We start from the raw sequence: 19,375 nt of genomic DNA, 5'->3' as shown, positions 1-19,375 counted from the left end.
AATTCCTCAATCTCTTTTTCTCTCCTGCGACCCCACAAAATTGTCCTTGGAAGTAAAATTGGGTGAGCTTAGGTAGTTTTCTGCAGCTTACTTTAGAGGAAATAATCCATTACTTACACTTTTGCTGTTTTTTTTGGTTTGTTTTTTGAAAGGCTAAATGAAAATACACCACACTCCAAATTCTTGTATCACTCTTACTACAGCCCCATGCACACCACTTCAACATGTGGAGGAAAAAACGTTTATTTCACAACAATAACAGTAAAAAAAACATGTTTTTAAGAAAGAGTTAGTGTTCGTTATCATGCTCAGTTTGGTCTTCGACAGGGTGCATCAGCACAGTTTGCTATAATTGCCAACTGCAGTGCTCTGTTTGTTTCATAAGAGACGATTGTTCGATCTATTGGTCAAAATAAGACGCATTTAAAAGCAAAAGTAATAGAAATTGCATCAATCTCCTTGGCTGGAAGTCCTCCCAACAAGCTTGCGTTTCTTTAGTGAAGAGACATTCAGTTATACCTGGGAAAGCAGTTGATTGACAGGCGTGTAGAGGGTTACCTGGAGTGGGCCAGGCTGGAGGCGGGGCTAGCTGACGGGGACAATGCTCTGCCGGGCGAGGAATACGGGGAGAGAGAGGAACCCACGATTTGCATCTGTCCCGAGGATGACAAGAAGCTCCTTCTTTTTTCAGGAGGGGACCTTGGGGGGGAGGGGGGGGGGGGGGGGGACAAAATGTGAGAAGGAACCGAAACATCGCAGATTCAAGCAGCAACGCCGTACAACACACAATACATCAAGGGCGTGGAGAACTGTCTGAAGGCCGAGCTTGTGTATTCAGCAAAGCCCTACTTTAAATTCACTGGTGCAGTTTCCACCAGTGGTCATTTGGGGATTAAGTATTTGCCTCGTAGGTATGTTCGCTAAATCTACTCTTATACAGACACAATCTAAAACATTACTCAATGTATAGTACACACACACACCGTATTATCAACACCATTGTGCGAATGTCATAGCATCTCTCTGCCTTGACAGGTGGAATAAATCAATGCTTTCTGTGATAAAATAAACACAGGCGTACATGAGGACCCGTGATTTCTTTCCCTCAGCGCAGACTCGTGACATCTGCCGATAGGTTTACCTGGATCTGGAATGCCCCCTGGGCAGGCTGGAGCTGCTGCTGGGATGATGGCGCTCCCGCTCTCTCTCGTCACGTCTCCTCTCGGTCGAGGGGCCCCTCCTGTCCCGTCTCCCCGGGGAGTGAGAGCGGGATCTGGCCAGACAAGGAGGACAAAGAAAAAGCGTAAAAAGAGGAGGTGAAGCCATTCGCTTACACACGACAGAGCCTCAGCAGGCGAGAGCTGATGCATTTGAAATGAAGCACGCGGACAGAAGAGGGTGGAAAAGACCGAATAGCCAGAGAACGGTTTGCAGTGATTCCATTAGAGTACTGGCCGAGGTAGATGTGGCACAATACACATCAAGGCAGTAGAGCCTCAATACAGTGCGACTGGGCCACAGCACAGAAACACATATCATGATTGCGTGAATTACTTTAATACACATCATGGACTTTAAATATGTAAATACTGTTTTTCTAAACTAGTCTGAAAAGAAAACAGCATTAAATATGTATGGGCTATATATATATATGTGAGATTAATTCACTTCTCAAGATTTCTTTGCATAAAGGATTAACTTTCTGCACTGGCTGGTATGTAGAGCACGTACATCATTTACAGGCATGAAATAGCCGCGGTTACAGGAGGAAGCTATACCCTTGTTTTCTAAAAACAAAGCCCAAAAGGAAAAGGCCAGCGGAGGTAATGTCAGCTTTGTTTATCCACCCAGCGGTGGATAAACAAAGCAGGCTGGTCAACATTGGCCTATTTGACAGATAAATGGCACAAACAAAGCAGCCCAATCTCTACCTTTGATCACTTGACATCAACCTTTAGTAAATTCTTAATTCAAATGCTCTTCCTCGTACATTCTGTTACCCCCTTAATTTGATTCATAAATTCATTCCACATTGACTATTTTCTTCCTGGAAACGAGAAAGAAAAGACAACAAGAAATTTAAAAAAAGACAGAAAAAAATGCATTATTTTCTATTAATGTTTTTGTTTATGCACTAAAGGTTCAGCTAAAGTGAACTATAAAACAGAGGGTGAATCATCACTTGGTTCTCAGTCTGTCACATTAAATGTCTTATACAGCAGCTGCACCAATCACAGACCTGCTTCGCCAACTAGGTAAGTTTATATCCGGAGGAAGCTCTTGACTCATGACAAGTTTCCTGACTCATCCCTGTAATGTGCATTGCATAAACCGAAAGGAAGAAGGCATTTTTTAATTCTTTCTGCAGCAAAGCAGCATTAAAAAACAACAATAAAAGTGCTTCCTACCAAAGGGCTGTCATAGAGGGAACAAATATGTACGTGTACTCCAAGCACACCACTTTGAATAAAGATCAAATTTATCTGTTTGATAGGTAGAAATTCTCTGCCCTACCACTGACAGTTTTGAACGAGCGCATCGACCAACGGGGTCTTACCGGGACCTGCGGGATCTCTTGTAGGCACTGGGAAGGGAGTGTTTGCTCTTCGACTTTGACCTCGACTTCGATCTCGACCTTCTCTTGTGTTTCTTCTTCTTTTTGTCTTTGTCCCTCCCTTTGTGCCGGTCTCTGTTCCTTTCTTTCTCTTTCTCTCTCTCTCGATCTTTCTCTCTCTCTCGATCTTTCTCTCTCTCTCTGTCTCTCTCTCGCTCCCTCTCTCTGTCTCTCTCTCGCTCCCTCTCTCGATTTTTCTCTCGATCTCTGTCCCTGTCTCGATTTTTCTCTCGATCTCGGTCTCGATCTCTCGCTGCTCCTCTGGAGGTAGTGTGGGAGGATGAGGAGGACGGAGGCTCCCTGCTGCGATGCGCTCCTTTGTTCTCCGCGGCCGCTCTTTGATCCTGAGGATACGCGGGTTGTGCAGACGACACTTGAGGAGGAACAGGGTCACACAGGGCAGAGAGAGCTTCCTGCAACTAGAAACAAAAGGCAGAAAGAACAGGAGAGAGAGAGCAAAGATATCAGTGAAGGCATTGTTCCAACCGACACAATAGGACGCTGGACCTTTTCTTTTTCATTAGGGGAATTGTATGAATTCCCAACTGCTTGATGTCTCTATCGAGCTGTATTGATGTAGCTACAACAGAAGAAAGTGGTGGAATAATGTCACTAAAAGGGGCATGGATGGGATCATAACCAGCTGGCTCAGGCAAAGTCATAGTTCCTTCCTCTGCTGGGAAATTATTACTCATAAAAAAAAATAAAAATAATTCCTTACTCAGCTGATTGAAATGTGCGAGTTACACAACACACTGCAGCCCTCTGGCTACACGCTGAGTTACAACTGTTAGCTGCAAAGTGCCTCTAATTACTCCGATGAGGGTCTGTCTGCTCGTATAACATTGACCTGCAGCTGGATTCCCGCTGAAAAGACGGCTTCGGTCCATCAGTGGGTTAAACACGACGCTAAATCTTCCAAGGCCAGATTTTATCTTCCAGGGTTGGGGTCTTGGATTGCTCCTGGGGGTTACCCATGTCACATATGTATGCTTTCACGGTACCAAAAGGGCATTTAGATAAAGATAAACATCAAATGGCATATTTTATAAGCCAACATTCACATGAATGGAGTGACTACCCAAGTGATGAGTGACAAATATGGAAGACAGAAAGGAAATGAATGTGCGCTGTGTGACTTCTATCTCTCCAATTCAATCTCACCCATCTGCTAAAATTGGCAAGAAATGGGAGGAGCATAACAAGAGAGACAGGGAGGGACAGAAGAAAGTAGGGACATGATGATAATGAAAGAAGATTAAAGTAGGAAATGCGGTAAAGAAGAGCAGGCAGGAGACAAAGAGAGAGCGCTCGCAACGGAAGACAATCAATAAGTATCTAAAAAAACACAGGCAGGGAAGAGGAAGAATATTTATTACACCTTTCTATTTGCACGCTATCTGGTGTCTGGGCTAAGGGAGCGATAATGAAATGATAGGAAGCGAGGTTTGGTTTAAAATTAGGACTGACATATTGGGAAGCTTATCCCAACGCCAGAATGAGAAAACGCCTGCCCTCTCACACCTGCTCGGGCAAGATATGAAAGTTCGGACAGTAAGGGGAGCGACAATGAAAAAGAAGTTGCAGTCCACGTAGGGGATAGGAGAGGAGATGGAAAGCTGAGGAAAGGAGAGGAGAGGAGGAACACAGGAGGGATATTCTATCAATATCTAATAATAATAATAATAATATATAAATGAATACTATATAATAAAGAAACAACTACTAATAACTAGAGCTACAGTTTAAAATGTAATACCCGAGTCGCTGTTATAGGAAAGTCAGGTTGGCAATTTTAGTAGGTTTGATTTGAAAAGATGAATAAAAGAAATACAGCAGCACAAGCTGAACACATTCAGAGAGAGAGTTTAAAATGCACATATATTTGGGCTTGATTAAAAATCACAGTAATAAATACATCACTTCATTATAATCTCCCCAAGCTCAAAGAAAATAGAATCCATTTAATTAACTATGAAACGCTGTGAAAGATGCACAGAACTCTTCTCATGTTAAATTAAATGTAGCACACAGAAAGAGCTCACAGTCACAATAATGTGCACTGCCTCTCTGTGTTTGCATCTGTACAAAACGGCACATAATCAAACACGACACGACGTCTTCATTCAACTCTTTTCCCCATTCTTGTGCATCGTCCGACATGACGAAATAAAGAATAGGCAGAGGCAGCAGAAAATCTCTATCTAATTAATAAGGAAATTGATTTGAAAATGTGTCGGGGAAATTCAGTGCGAGGAGCAAGCTAGCCTTCCTCGTGTTCACACCGGTCATTAATCAAAAGGCTTCCACTGCAAAATACGTTTTTAAAAACTTTTTTTTTAAATCAATCGCTGATGGAAGCCTGCGAGAGAAGGCTGGGAACGCTCTTACTCCTTCATGTCATTATTCTACAATTCATCAGCATTCTGAGCGGTGCCACTGCATCGGGGGCTCCCTCCCTAACTGTACCGTCATGACTGAATGAACATAAGAGAAACATTTATGTTGGTCATCTTTGGCCTGTCATAAGAGGTTATGTTTGGACATGCGTGATGATGATGATGGTGATCCCAAGTGGAGTATCTTCTTGTGGAGATATTGTCGTTACTTAACGTTGCTCGGTAGGGTTCAGTGATGGGATGCCTGTCAGGTTGGTCACCAGTGTGCTATTATTCCATACTGCGACAACAGTGCTGAAACATATCACCAATGGCAGCGTTTCAAAGTAAACAGTTACTCAGTCATGTAGCTACTTTTTTGATGAGGTAACTAGTTACATAAGTCCTTCTTCAGATAAACAAATCATCACACATGCTCGCAGCCTTGTGCCATCTGATAGAATCAAGGAGTAACAATAGAAGAAAATAAACCCCCACTGTACTTAATGTAACGGCTTAAATCTTGACTAGACTGAGCACCGACCAACACAAGCTCACAATCTCTAGCTGGCCGTACATCCAGGTATTCATGAGCAGGCCACAGTCCTGGATTGTGGAAGTCCCTTCAGGGTACACACACACACACACACACACACACACACACACACACACACACACACACACACACGCTCTGATGGACACTGCAGCAGTCACAGAACATCTGGAAAAGAGTGACAGAGCTGGCGCACTATTGACAGGAGCCTGCCCGCTGCCACCTGGCCCAACCGGCAATAGGCCAGTTCACCACGCATCGGTTGGGCTCACAATGAGGAGCTGAAATGGAACATCCATCAAACGGACAGGCAATCTGCACATCAAATGACCACTACCCAGTCTTATTTACACTCTAATGTATTCTTCTTTTTGACAAAGGGGCTTTTAAAATCTGAATCATTGCGTGCATTTTCAGATAATATGAAAATATATTGAAGAATTTTGGATGGACCCTTGTTTAATCATTTTAAAACATAATGTAACATTAAAAACATTGGCAAAAATACAAAACTCTACTTGTCACTGCCAAATAAAATCTGAATTCCTCTACCGTCTGCATTGATACTCGTTAGTTTACCGGCTTTGCCAAGTGCATACTCCACAAGTGTGTTTTATATATAAGTACCATACAGCATTAAGGCATTAAGAACACTTACACAAACACACTGATCTCTACGGGATGAAATCATAAAGAAAAATAAACTCATACCTCATTAGATCTTGGGAAAGTTTCAATCCTCCGCATCTGAGTTAGTTTAAAACTGTATATTATGAGCCAAGGAGGAAAACATACTCGGCTTCTTTATGAGCGCCAACAGCTGCGTAGTAATTAACTTATATTCAGCATACAAATCCCAGTAATGATTGATTGGAATTGCTGTCACAGTCCGGGCTTAAAGCTGCCCATGCATGGACAGCAGTCTAAGCTGAGCCTAAGCACAGATTCAGCTCACTCACAATATGCGATACACTTCATCTCCTGTGACCTTTAAATGTGCGCCTTTTCCCAATACATGTGACTGATGCACGTGAAGATATTCCCTCAACAAACAAACAGACATTCATCTCTTAATCTATTACTGCGCGGTTACATGAAGTGAAAAACTGCCATCAATACCGCCACACGCGGCTCCTAACAGCTGCCTGCAACTTCATCTGCACATAATCAATAATGAACCGTAATAGAAAGGAAAACACAATGTGCCATCTGGTGTCAACAGACATAAAGATGGAGGTTGTTTTACTATGTGTTACTAAGCCAGCTGTACTAGATGTCATTTTCTATTTACCTCCACTATGGCCAAAGACTTGACTGCAGTTCAACTAAAAAATAAAAAGGCAGAAAAGAAAAAAGTAGAGCCAGCTAACATTTGCGGCTGACCTCGGGGTGGATACGTCTACTGTGGACGTTAACGATGTGATGAGGCGGGCTCCATTGTACTGACAAATCTGTGTGCTTCTTTATCCACCGCCACTGGAGTGAGTTTCATTGATGTACCTTGACTAATCAAACACCATGTATTAGAAAAACACAGTGATGTTGTTGGAGATATGTCAAGGTCTGAGAAGTCTGTATGCAGGTCTGCTCTGTGCTAAAATTGTATGATAATCACATGCTTCTGCATATTGAGGAAAAACAAAAAAGTGGGCGTGCCAACCGTGACTAATACAACTGAATCATCAGTGCTGGTTGAAGTGGCATTTTCAATATAAATGCCAACATGCAATTAATGGACACAGTATTCTCCCGCTGACATCATAGGCTACGTCTATTTTTATTCTGACGGCAACTTCTTGTACTCCACTCAAACTGGTATTCACTTAGCATCACATACAGTAAAACTCTTAAATGGCACTAATGGAGATAAATACAATGTTACGATATTTTTGCACAGGCCAGGTGTGAAACCACTCTTTAAAATACAGAGTTGTATATACGTACGTCTAGATGTAAGTCACGCGTTGCGTCAAGGGCTAAGAAATGCGTACCGTGTTAAGTCACACCCTCCCTAGGCCGTGATTCATCACTTTAACACGAGTCATCCATGTTATCAACGCATAAATATTGTATCTCGCCAACAGATGGCTGTATTTTAAATGATTGCAGGCGTCGGTTTTAGAGATTAATGGGGACCTACATTCATTAAATGCATACATTCTCTACAGCAGTTTATACTGTTGTCGCTCTGGAGGTTATGCAATATAATAAATACACTGTGGCTGCTTCAACGTGTGACTTGAAATGACACTTGGGACTTGCTGGTGATTCGGGATCAACCACTCGGGATTGTGTCATGAATATATGGCTAAGCTTCTAGTTCAAAATGATTGACGCGTAATGCAAAGTGCATAAGCCGTTCACCGACCTCAAGCTGCGCAGCCGAGTCCAGCCCGGCTCTCTTGGCCTCAGGCTCCCCGGCGAAGGGGCCGCGGAGGGTCTGTAGGAAGAGCGCTGCCTTCCTCTTCCTCTCCGCCTGCAGCTGCTTCTCCTTGGACTCCTTAGACGCCTGGGCCAGCTTCTCCCTGGCTGCAGCCGCTAGGCGGTCCTCCAGCTTCTGCTTGGCTAAGGGCGGGGAGATGAGAGGGTAAAAAAAAAAAAAAGAGAAGAAAAACAGGTGAGAGATGGTCCTTGTCTGTTTTTAACTGCAGCCAGATACTACAATAGTCCTATGAGGGAGGAGAAGATTATTGAAAAGACAGAGAGGAGGCGGTGGAGATTGATTATGCTCTGTTTTTCACTCTGCTGGCCTTCTGACCACACGTAAATGGTCTTTGGAAAGCAAAGAACTTAAAGAAGGGAGGGAGAAAAGATAGAGAGAGCAAAAACATGTATGTAAACAAAAGAATATCGAGACAAGACGACAAGGGAAAAGAAAAAGAAAGGATGTTGAAAGTAATCTATCTAAGATGATGCCATTGTCAATCCGCCGCGGTTGGAAATCTTTAAGTGACGGCCTCACTATGTGGTGGGTATTTTCGTGCAATAGAAGGTTCATACAGAAAAAGCAAAGTAGGAGGGAAGATGTGGGTGGGGAAGAGGAGACAGACGGCTGAGTGAAATTGGGGGTGGAACATATGCATGGTTTTTTGAGAGATGAGGAAAGGAGATGAAGCGACAGAGACGGGTGTGGGGGTAGAGGAGTAAAGAGAGCACAAGAATGAGATGAGTCACAGCGAGGAAAAGGAATGAGTGAGACGGGGGAAACAAGACAAGACGGTGAATTTATAAAGCAAACGCTGGTGGGAAAACAAGTTGTTGTAGTTATGCAATCGCTGGGGCTACTGTTATCTCTTCAGGGTTAAACAGAGTAGCTGCTCCGGCAAATCATATTCCACTATAGTGTGAGCAACAGCCAAGTGGAGCAGAGTCCCACCGTACCCCAGACAGTGACACAACATACCGCGCTGGCCAGGCTGAGTCTCACTGCTGTATTTATTGACTAATCTTGCTTGATTTATGTGTTGTCCAGTACACAGCCGGAGAAGATTTGGTGAGCAAATGACCGACAAAAAAAAAAATGAATGAATTCACAACAATTTTGATAACCGAGTGATCATTTAAGTCAATTATCAAGCAAAATGCTGAACATTCTCTGGTTCTCGGCTGCTCAGATGTTGAAATTTGCAGATTTGTTGCATTATTGTATATTAATGACTAAAAACTAACAATTAAGCAGTGGATCAAAAAAGTAATTGATACATTGATAATGAAAACTCATTAGTTAAACCTGCAATTATGGTTATTTTTAGCCAAGTGAGGGCAGCGAAAACAAGCTGTGCGTTGTTGGTGAGTCAGTTGTTCTCCTTTTAGCTCAACCTACTCCTGAAGTACATATGTGGCTCTTTAGCTCCTAAATGCTCCACGATGTTCAACACCTAGTTGCAAAACCTAGTCTGCTGTTTGGTGTTGAGTATGTACAGTGAGTATTTAGAGCTTAAAGTAAACAGTAAGAGCTCCGTAAAGCCGAGGGGAGCTGCACATTCAGGTGAAAATGATCGTAGCTGTATGGCTATGAGCCACATTTTAACATTTAAGTCTGTGTGATCCCCTCAATGAATGGACTGCTGAACGTATCTATAACTACAGTATATGGCACAACATCCCTGAATATAATCTCACATTGATTTCAGATATACTGGTATTTTAAGTCTTCTGTCGCCGTTATGGAATATACACTGGGAAATGTTTGCAGCAACTTCCAACGATTCATGCACTTATCACTGCAAACTGCATTTGTTGTGTGGCTGCTTTCCAGACCATCACTACAGATTAGCGTCCGCCACTGATTCTCCTGCTATCTGACCAAGTTAGGCCTGCTGACTGACAGCCACTTTGCCACACAGCAAAGCCAATTCAGTCAGCTATTTATTAGGCTTTTCCAGCCTCTTTCTCTGGCTGTCTGTCAGCTCAGAGAGAGAACATTGCTCTCTGAGATTGTTCCACTGAACCTAAACGGGACCCGTCAGCAGGCTCGGGGAGTAACGGAATACAACGGCACGACGTTACGCGATTAGGATACAAAAACAGGTAACTGTACTACGCTACAGTTACAGAATTACCAATACATTCAGTACAAATAAGAGGCTATTCTGGTATTCCATGTGTCTCTGCATGGCAGCCTCACAACATATCGCAGCAGAAAAAAGTATGTTGGTATAAAAATAGCAAATAAGTATTTAAAGAAATAGCGTTACCTCAAGCACAAGCTGTTACAGGTTACTCGATGGCCAGAAAAAGACATGTGAAATAACCAAAAATCACTTGTTGCAGAAGAAGAAGACAACTATGGAAATTGTTTTTCCGGTCCTTTAAGTTGCATACAGTACAATTACTTCATCTTTTTCACAATGAATGCATTAACAGGCTTATTACCACACGGAGCAAACTACTAGATTCAAAGATGATTTTGGTGACGCACAGTTCAACCTCACTTATTTTGGACAATTCAGACAAAATGAAGAGATCAGAATCAAGAGATCCACAGAAATGTCTGCCAAAAGAAACTTTTTTTTAAATTGCTTTTGTCATTTGCTTTATATTTAGTATTTCAGCTTTCATGTAGGAGGCTTCGAGAGGCCGACACCTCAGTTACTGAGTCATTAGTAACGATCGACTCACACAGACACGATGCTTATTTACGAGGATGACGGGAAGAAATCTTATTTTTCAAACCTTTCGTATAGAAGGCCTGTGCGACCGGTTAACAAGTAAGGTCAAATGGATTATTGATAATCACAATTGCATCAGCATCTGCTGGTTGTCAGTCTTCGTTTGACAGAGATGTGAAAATGGCCTTTTTGGAAAATCATTTTATACTTCAGCTGCAGACGAAGGTGAAGCGTCCAATTTTTTAAAGCTGAAAAAGGTGCAATTGCACATTTTGGGGAGGGGGGGGGGGTGTAAAAGTATAACAAGATGCAATGAATCAACTTCAAACACAACAGCTTTCAGCTTCAGGTAGAAAAGCCTATTCGTTTTGAAATTAATAGTCGGTGATACATTACAATACATGAATATTTCAGAGATGTGACTCTAACCTTGGAAATAAAACTGCAAACATGCATGAGATTCCCCCCCCAGTCCCTTATGCAGAAGCTCTCTGTAAAAAACTAAAAGGCCAGATCACCAACCAACCGTGATCTTATTAGGTAAGCTGCGTTAGAAGCCATAGGTCCTATAAAACCCCTGATCAGAGCGAGTGTAAACCTTTTACAGGACAAAGAAGGCTCTTTGTGACTGTATGCATTCTGACGAATATGTCAAGTGTTTCTGAGTGCAAAGTCGCTGATGCGTTACTTTAGTTTTAGGAAAGACTGAGGCGGGCGAGTGTGTAATACTGTACAGCCACGAGTGAACAATGGAGAGAGAGAGACGGAAATAGAGAGAATACATCTCCATTAGGCCTTCGGAGAGCTATATGCTGTTGTTTATAATTTATAATTCAGACTCAACGGATTTATTCATCTTCGCTCCTCCCCCCCCTTTTTTTTTTTTACTCCAATTCCAACCCTTCCCAGAGAGTAACAGCATGCCAGTGGGTGTGACAGAGATGTCTTGTAAGCACCTGCACTTAGTCTATGCTGACACAGAGAATTATAATTCTCGCACACACACATTTAATAGCCACGGAGCTGAGGGAAACACAGGGAGAGTGAGGCCGACGGCTATCTGAATGCACAGACTGACACACACAAGCAAGAACAGTCAGAATCTGTCCTTCCTTGGAAAATGAAATGTTATTTTTTCACTATATTAGTGTTTAAAGAGGTACAGTGGCTAAAGCAGTGCAAGATCAATATTTTATTTATAATAATGCTTTTCAATTTTCCCAACAATCTTTCAACATTGATACCTTGTTTTGCCTCCAACTCCTCCAAGCTGAGGGAGGGTCTCTTCTCTTCTGGTGCACCGACTTGAGCCGGATCCTTAGCAACCATCTCAGCTCCGCCCATCAGAGCTGCCAGCCCCTGCTCCTCCAGCAACTTCAGGCAAAAAAAACGTATGATAATTTACCGTTAGTGCCAGTTTTATCAACCCTAGATCCGCGTGCATCGAACAGACCAAGCAGAACCAGACCTTGTCCTCGTCAGAGTCGTCGTCCAATCGAACTCTGTTCTTCTCCAGCGGCAGCATATCGTTTTCCTTCGCTTTGATGGCAAAACAGATGGGGGCAAAAGAGGCTGTGATGGCACAAAGAGACAGAAGGAGTCGTGTGATTTAGAGAGAACATAAAGTATTCAGAAGTTCAGAATTGGTAGACAAGTACATCCTGGACATCTTCTGGTAAGACAGTTTCAGAGTGAAATGACAAAAATGCATCTACTAAAGCAATTAGGCTGCTTTTTGTCAATGACAAATAAAACGTTCGCAAGAGAAGGATGAAAGGAGAGGCTGGAGGAAGGATTAATAAAGAGATGGGCGGAGGGAACAAAAAGATGGAAAAATAGGAAGGAGAAGACGCAGACAAGGGCAGACGAAGGATATGTTGGAGTTTATAAAACAGACGTACGCAGAGAGACGGGCAAAACAAATGTGAAAGAGGCATAATACAACGAAGAAAGAAAAACAGACGGAGAGACAAACACCAGGACAGTGAGCGTTGAAGCTGCGACGGTGTAGACAGAACAGAACACACAGTGTGCCTCATTCCCTTAAGAAATAACCTTAATATAGGACTGTGATCCTTATTGTAGAAGGCTGGATAGTTTACTTGTACTACTCTGTGCAGTTATTAGTTTTTTTTTGGCCTGCTCCGTGACCTGTCGCCCCCCCCCCCCCCCAATAGCCTGAGAATGCATGCCTTCATTTGCATATGTGTGCGCATGTTTATGGGTCTCGCCAGTGTTGTGGGAAGCAGACGCTTTCATCTTTGCATAGACATTTCCGGCCCGATATCACCAAATAAAATTGGGAGCATAAAAACCAACAGACTCACAGGCAGCTGTGCGTAAACACCAACATATGAAACACACACACACACACACACACTAGAGTAAATATGTGCATGTGTGCTCACATAAACACATATTTACCCAAAGGATTTGCAACTAATTTACTGAACGAATGAACTAAGGAAGAGGAAGTGAAAGCAGTACTGTGTTCTTTGTGTTTTTTCAAACCTTTTATCAGCGTGGAATCCAGGACCGACGTGCCAGATTGAAGCGTATCATCGTCACCATCGTCCTCGTCGTCTGTCTCATGCTGGACGAACAAAAAGAGAGTAGAGAAAGAGAATAAATAATTACTGTAACCGTATCTGTATCAATTCCCTGGCTCCGTACACTGTTAACAGGTAACAGTGCGCGCGCAATTTCGACACACCATCTAAAGTCGTCTGTATTTTTCCACATTGTTTTGGGTTAACCAGCGGGATTCCGACAAGAGACTGACACTGAAAATGAGATTCCATGGAAACCTGCTGTTCTTCATACTGCCGTGACGGGTCAGAAGTACAGCAGTAATATGTGCAAGTTGGTGTTCGGGATGTTTTCAAAAGAAAAACATTCAGAGGAGCTGCTTGGTGTTTGGTTTCTCCGGAAAAATAAGATTGGTGTGAATGCTTGTTTGTTGTCGAACATCACCGGTGGATCTGAAATGTTAGGATGAGTCACTCCTCTGCATCCATTCCCAATTAAACTAAAACTGTTGTATCTAAATAATGTGACCACTCATCTGCTAAGTTCTATCCACGGTTAAGGTTTGCAGTTCCGAAGTTGTCTCCCTACTGTGCTACAGAAAATGTTGCTGTGGAGGAGAAAACCAACAGCAACTGCTGAGAACAAAAAAAAAAAAAAAAACGTCCTAATGGATATCTTTAAGTACATCGCTATAGTGGCAGCAAGTGGAGGACCTGGGCAGAAGAGAAAAAGGTCAGTAGACCATTAACACTAGCAGAGGACTCTTTAGAGTCGAGCCAATCTTCCAAGATGGAGAATTTGATTTCATTCCGTCAGTGCACCGTGATGGGAAGAAGCAGACAATGAAAATGATGAACTTGTGTACAGCAGCAGTCTCTAAAGGGCAGGCTCACATGTTCGCCTCTCTTCATGTTCATTTCAGGTTGGCTGTGACTGCAGGCCTCTTCCTTCACTTACACATCAACATGGAAAACACTGACATCGGTCTTTAAATTCAATTTGAGGGTAACAAATGTACACGACACATTTAGGCATGAAATTGGCCAAGCATACAGGTCAGGAATTTAGTTTGAAAAATGATAGAAAAACTTCTAATTAGCTGTACTCCTTGCAACAGGACACGTCTTTACTGTATACCGTGATGGTCAAAATATTTTCGGTAGATACATTGTGTGCACAGGCCATATAACCACAAGCCCTCTGTAGTGACACCTGGGGACCAAGTGCCCTTTGCCGTTATCCCAAATATAAACTGCGGATGGAATGAAAGGTTAAAGTGGCGATGAAGCCAACGCCTCATGAGGTATGTCTTACCATGTTTGAAGGCCGCTTCCTATGCAGCTGTTATTTAACAGGGCTCTCAAAAGTCACAGCACTTTACCGAGACCCCAGAGAATATAACATGTAAAACCAAAGCTCGGAGGAGACACAGGACAGTTCAGAAGGTAATAATCCTCCACTCGGAGTGAAAACATGCACCAGTGTTTCATAGCAGAGCTGCCAAACCTGTGCTGGTAGGAGATCACAAGCTTAACGGGAATTTTTAAATGAAAAATGGAAGACGTGATCTACATTATCAACCCAAAAAGCTTTGACGAATACTTTTACTAATTTTTTATAATCTGACATGATGGGATGAAAACTGCTCTGCTGTGCCCAAATTCAATTGTCATGTTGCGACTTCATTTGAATGCCTTTAGCAAACGTGCAAACTCGTCTCCCTGTTGTGATATTCTCATAAACGTGAGTTCATATTAAGTCAATTATTTCTTTTTAAACTGGCTGAAATACAGTTCTTCTTTGAGGCTTTCGTTCGCATGTTCAGTCAAACCCACATAGGTTCCGCTGAATGCGAGCAAAACAAACGACGAGGGGCGGGACTTCTATTAGAAGGCTTTCTATAGAACTTCTGAGCAGATCTCTCCAGACAGGAAGCGGACACATCATCTGACGATTTACAAAATGCTTCTTCTTAGATAAACGTTGTATTTATCATATTTCAAAAGTGCCGCATTCTGAAGATTGTAAAGATCGTACCGACAGCAGCAGCAGCACATCCTGCTGCGGTTTTTGCTTCGACCGACGTTTAGCTCTTTCTCACTTTTTCATTAACTGTGAAAATACCAATAATGGCGCCGACGGAGAGCAGCGTTATCTGCATTCCATTACCCGCGGCGTAAATCACAAACACAAGGCAGGTTTCTTGATAGAAAGGCTCAGCAGCTGCTTGCTGGAGCAGCCTGGGCTGCGTCATAATGGGCCACACTCCTCTGCACTCTGAAAAGCTAATGGATTTGATTCATCAGAAGGCAAAATTGCTCAGACAAAACTTTCGCACTTTCTACCTCTCTCACTCTGGCACAAAGCAGACTCAACACACACATCGAATGTATGAGAGTATACACAGGAATGCTTATATCTACATATGTGGGGAAAAAAAATCTATTCATCTACCTACCTAGTTAGTTATATGCTACGATCTCTTATAATTCCCTTGTGTGAGAGGGATGATGGCTTGATGGGGCTCCTGTAGACTTGTGAACACTGACTGAATACGGATGACAGAACACCAAAGCACAGCTACGAGACGTGAAAAACACTCGCGCTGAGACATTCTGGCACATTCCTGTTAGAAAAAGGTTTGCCCTCAATAAGTGAACTTAAAATTAATTTAAATCGTGCATTTACTCCTAACAGCAAGCTGAAAGGATGAGGGCTAAACTGCCATTTGGCTATTCACATAAAGCATTACGGAGAGGTTTTTTCCGATATGATCTGCATCATCAATAATTGTACAACCCAGCTATAAACCACTTCATTTATTAAAACAAAATTGGATTTTTCGGTGAATAACTGCAAAACAAACTGAATGCCGAAAGCCTTGAAAGCGCTGAGATACCTGCTGAATGCACTATAATATGCATTCATCTTCGGTGGTGTCATGAGATGAGACTCTACAGGGACCTTGACAGGAAAACAGGCCGTGCCTTTGGAGGAGTTGAGATCATATTCGCTTTCATTGTGTGAAGAAGGTAACATTTATCACCAATATAGAGAAAATATATGATGCATCACTTGTCCTTGCGTCTAGTCATAACTTAAGTTAATTAGAGGCACCTTTGGTGGAGTTAATTTGACAGCAACTGGGCCAGGCCATTATTTAGTTAAGCTGAAGGAATATGAGACTTCAGCAGACTAAAGTATACATGTTAGTATAAAAAGCCCTCTTTGTGCTACTGTCCTTCTACCACTGGTCGTTAAAAAACATAAAAGAGGGAAATCTCTTACCTAAAAGAGTGCAAGATTGGAAAATTCCTGCTTGATTTGACTAAGGCTGAGTATCAACACACGTTGTTTTTTTCTGTCTTTTTTCAAATGTTGCCAATGACGAGAGACCGTACATTGCAACCTGAGTTCAGAGCGTTTCAAGTTGAAAATGCCAGAGCTTTCCTACCAGAAAAAAAACATGCTATATGGACACTCAGCATAAGGAATATATGTATATATACACACTATATATAGTTCAAGGAGCTGGCAGGCATGTGTGCAATACCCTCCCATCACCATAACCTCTCTGTGGGGCTCTATTATAGAAATTACAAATATTTAAATGAACATATGTTGTTTTCTCAAGGGTATATATTAAATAAATTATTAAAAAAACGGTGTTAGAACCAAACCGAAAGGAGAGAGGAAAAACTACAACTTGAAAAACAGCATTCTGCAAGACTCTGGGGCACCTTAAAGCCAGGGGGAATGCACCAATCATCTCTTGCCTGACCACAGGGAATTAGTTGGAACTAGTTAACCAATACACCACGCAGCAAATAAAGGTATGTGCCACTGGGGAGCAAGGCTGGACAAATGAAACAACAAGTGAAATGTCTGCAAACGGGCGGTAAACCGATCAATTCGTTTAGAGAATTAGGTTTTGATAGTGGTGCAGCAATCTGCTTTGTTTCAAGTTATTGACATTTGATTGTATAAAAGTCCCAAAACAAGGGTGACTAATTGGAATTACTTCACTGGCAGAATTTTGAGCCTTAAAAGTCTTGATGGTGGAAAGAGAGACTGTATTACTATTTAAGAAAGATGGGTTTTTGCAGTGTATTGCTCTGGTGCCCATTGGGGGTTTAATCTAATCCCCGTTGTCTGTGACATTCTCATCCTCCTTGTCAATATTTTGGATCAGGATACCTTTAACTTCAGCACGGCAGGTCCTCGCTTATCAGGAACAAAACAAAACCTGCTAATTTCAAGGCTGACTGTAAGTGCGGTGAATGCTTAGACAACTTTTTCTCATGTCGTCTAAACGTTGGCTGCAAATGCTGTTAAACATAATTGCATAGAGGTGGGTGGAGAGCGGTGAGGTTGATGACAGGAGACAAATGGGAGAACGGTGTTTCTTGTAGGTGTGAAGGTCATCTTTAGGTTTGTATCGGCTCATACCGAGCATCTGCCGAGCAACAGAATAATGCAATTTTAGTCATAATGGCAGTTTTTCTTTTTTTTCCCTCTCTTGATTGATAGCAGACTAATTACACTTCAACAATATCCATGTCAGCAATGTTACTCATCTGCCACTTGGCCAATCAATTGACCTATTTTGAGGGTTTTATCATTCATGATTCTGAAGCAGCTGCGATCAAATGTTCGGTGGTAAGAACACAAGGACCATTAGAATGAATTAACTGGGCACCATGAGCACTCACACAAGTTCATGGCGATGTGGTAGTTGTACTGGTCTACTGTATCAAACACATTCAAGTGTCAAAAATACACGTTTTGACCAAAGGTGTCAAGATGGGGATAGGATGTTAAGTGGTTAACGGGCTGGAGGGGATCTATCTAATTCTTATGCAGAGAAACAAACACACACACACACACACACACACACATATATATATATATATAAAGCGTATAATACCTCTGGAAAGCTTCTTCCTTCCTTCTGCAAGAAGTAATTCTTCTTAAACTCATAATAGGTGTTGTACTGATTCCAAGACTGGAGAAAGTCAAACCTAGACAGGGGGGAGAACACACACTGTGTAAGATGAGAGGTGAACACTCATAAAAGATAAGCCAGAGGATGAAGAAGAGGCTCTGCAATATCTGAGAGGAACGTTACTGATAAGAGTTCCTAAAAACCGAGATGTGACGGGAGCGACAGATTTATTTCTGGTTAGGACACTTACCGCGGATCATTCTTGGCACGGACACCGGCCTCGAACTTAAGACCGTTCCTAGCGACGTACTCGGCTAGCTTGTCTATGACCGGCTGGGTGTCGGGTGGTGGGGGGATGATGGCTGCCGTTGCCGGTGTGGATATTTGCGCTTCGGGTTTCGAACTGTTTTTCAGGGGGAAAATTAAAGATGTTAAGATGAGGGAGACGTTTTTACCCGTCTACTTGCTCTATCAAACTACAGTGCTTCATTTAAGTGATATCTCAGACCCCTATGCCTAGAGCAAATAATGCAAATTAGGCTTTTTAGTAAAAAAAAAACATTGACTCAGCTCACTGGAAACTAGTATCTGTCTTGATAAGGTTCTTCAATAGAATGACTGTATCACTACACAGTTTGTTTATAAAAAATGGTTCATGGTGCTTGATTTTTGACCAAGCAAAAATACAAAGAACCCAACAAATTCAATGACATCTAAAAACGATCAGGAGATGGTATTACACCGGGATGTCCAATAGTTCCTACCTGGTTTCTGGTACAACAGCAGGAGCAGCAGAGCCGGCGACCGGAGATGGGGCTGGAGCCAGTGGAGCCATGGCATTAGTTTCAGATGGGGTGGGTGTAGTTCCCAGATTAGGCAAAGCCTCAGAAGATGTCGGGGGAGCCATGACAGCTGCGGGCATACTGTTATAGTAGGAGCTGGCATCTATCCCTGGGGGAGGCGGAGCCAAGCAGAACGTTCCATCAGGAAGCATGTAGTACCCGTAGTATATGGCTGCTGCATTCGCTGTAACGAAATGAGGAAGACAGTGTTACATGAATTTCCTTCCAGAAATGCTTCAAGTGTACCTGATGCACAACGAATCAAAGTGATTGTGTGTGTGTGTGTGTGTGTGTATGTGTGTGTGTGTGGGGGAGGTTGTATGAGGGAACATCTATGCTTTTTTTTCAAAAGCCACAAGACTTTATTGAAACCTCACAGAACACAGGACTCGCTGGTGTGTTT

General features: G+C 42.5%; 1 protein-coding gene across 3 annotated transcripts in view; it reads right to left on the bottom strand.

Moving 5' to 3' along the window:
* sfswap (splicing factor SWAP) overlaps window positions 1-19,375 on the bottom strand; it is a 42,741-nt gene that overhangs the window by 9,489 nt on the left and 13,877 nt on the right. For all 3 annotated transcript variants that reach the window (XR_012947868.1, XM_076079979.1, XM_076079980.1), the window contains 10 exons: window positions 18,895-19,156; window positions 18,381-18,533; window positions 18,113-18,206; window positions 13,168-13,249; window positions 12,125-12,228; window positions 11,901-12,030; window positions 7,914-8,110; window positions 2,558-3,033; window positions 1,142-1,273; window positions 559-699 (listed from right to left, as the gene is read on the bottom strand). Coding sequence is in view for 2 of the 3 variants with exons in the window: in XM_076079979.1 (XP_075936094.1) it covers window positions 559-699; window positions 1,142-1,273; window positions 2,558-3,033; window positions 7,914-8,110; window positions 11,901-12,030; window positions 12,125-12,228; window positions 13,168-13,249; window positions 18,113-18,206; window positions 18,381-18,533; window positions 18,895-19,156 (1,771 nt within the window). In the remaining variant the exon portion in view is untranslated. The remainder of the gene's footprint in view (window positions 1-558; window positions 700-1,141; window positions 1,274-2,557; window positions 3,034-7,913; window positions 8,111-11,900; window positions 12,031-12,124; window positions 12,229-13,167; window positions 13,250-18,112; window positions 18,207-18,380; window positions 18,534-18,894; window positions 19,157-19,375) is intronic.

This window comes from Anarhichas minor, unplaced genomic scaffold (genome assembly GCF_050575085.1).
Source record: "Anarhichas minor isolate MPS153535 unplaced genomic scaffold, ASM5057508v1 ptg000073l, whole genome shotgun sequence".
NCBI lineage: Eukaryota > Metazoa > Chordata > Actinopteri > Perciformes > Anarhichadidae > Anarhichas > Anarhichas minor.
This window is presented reverse-complemented; position numbering and strand designations above follow the sequence as displayed.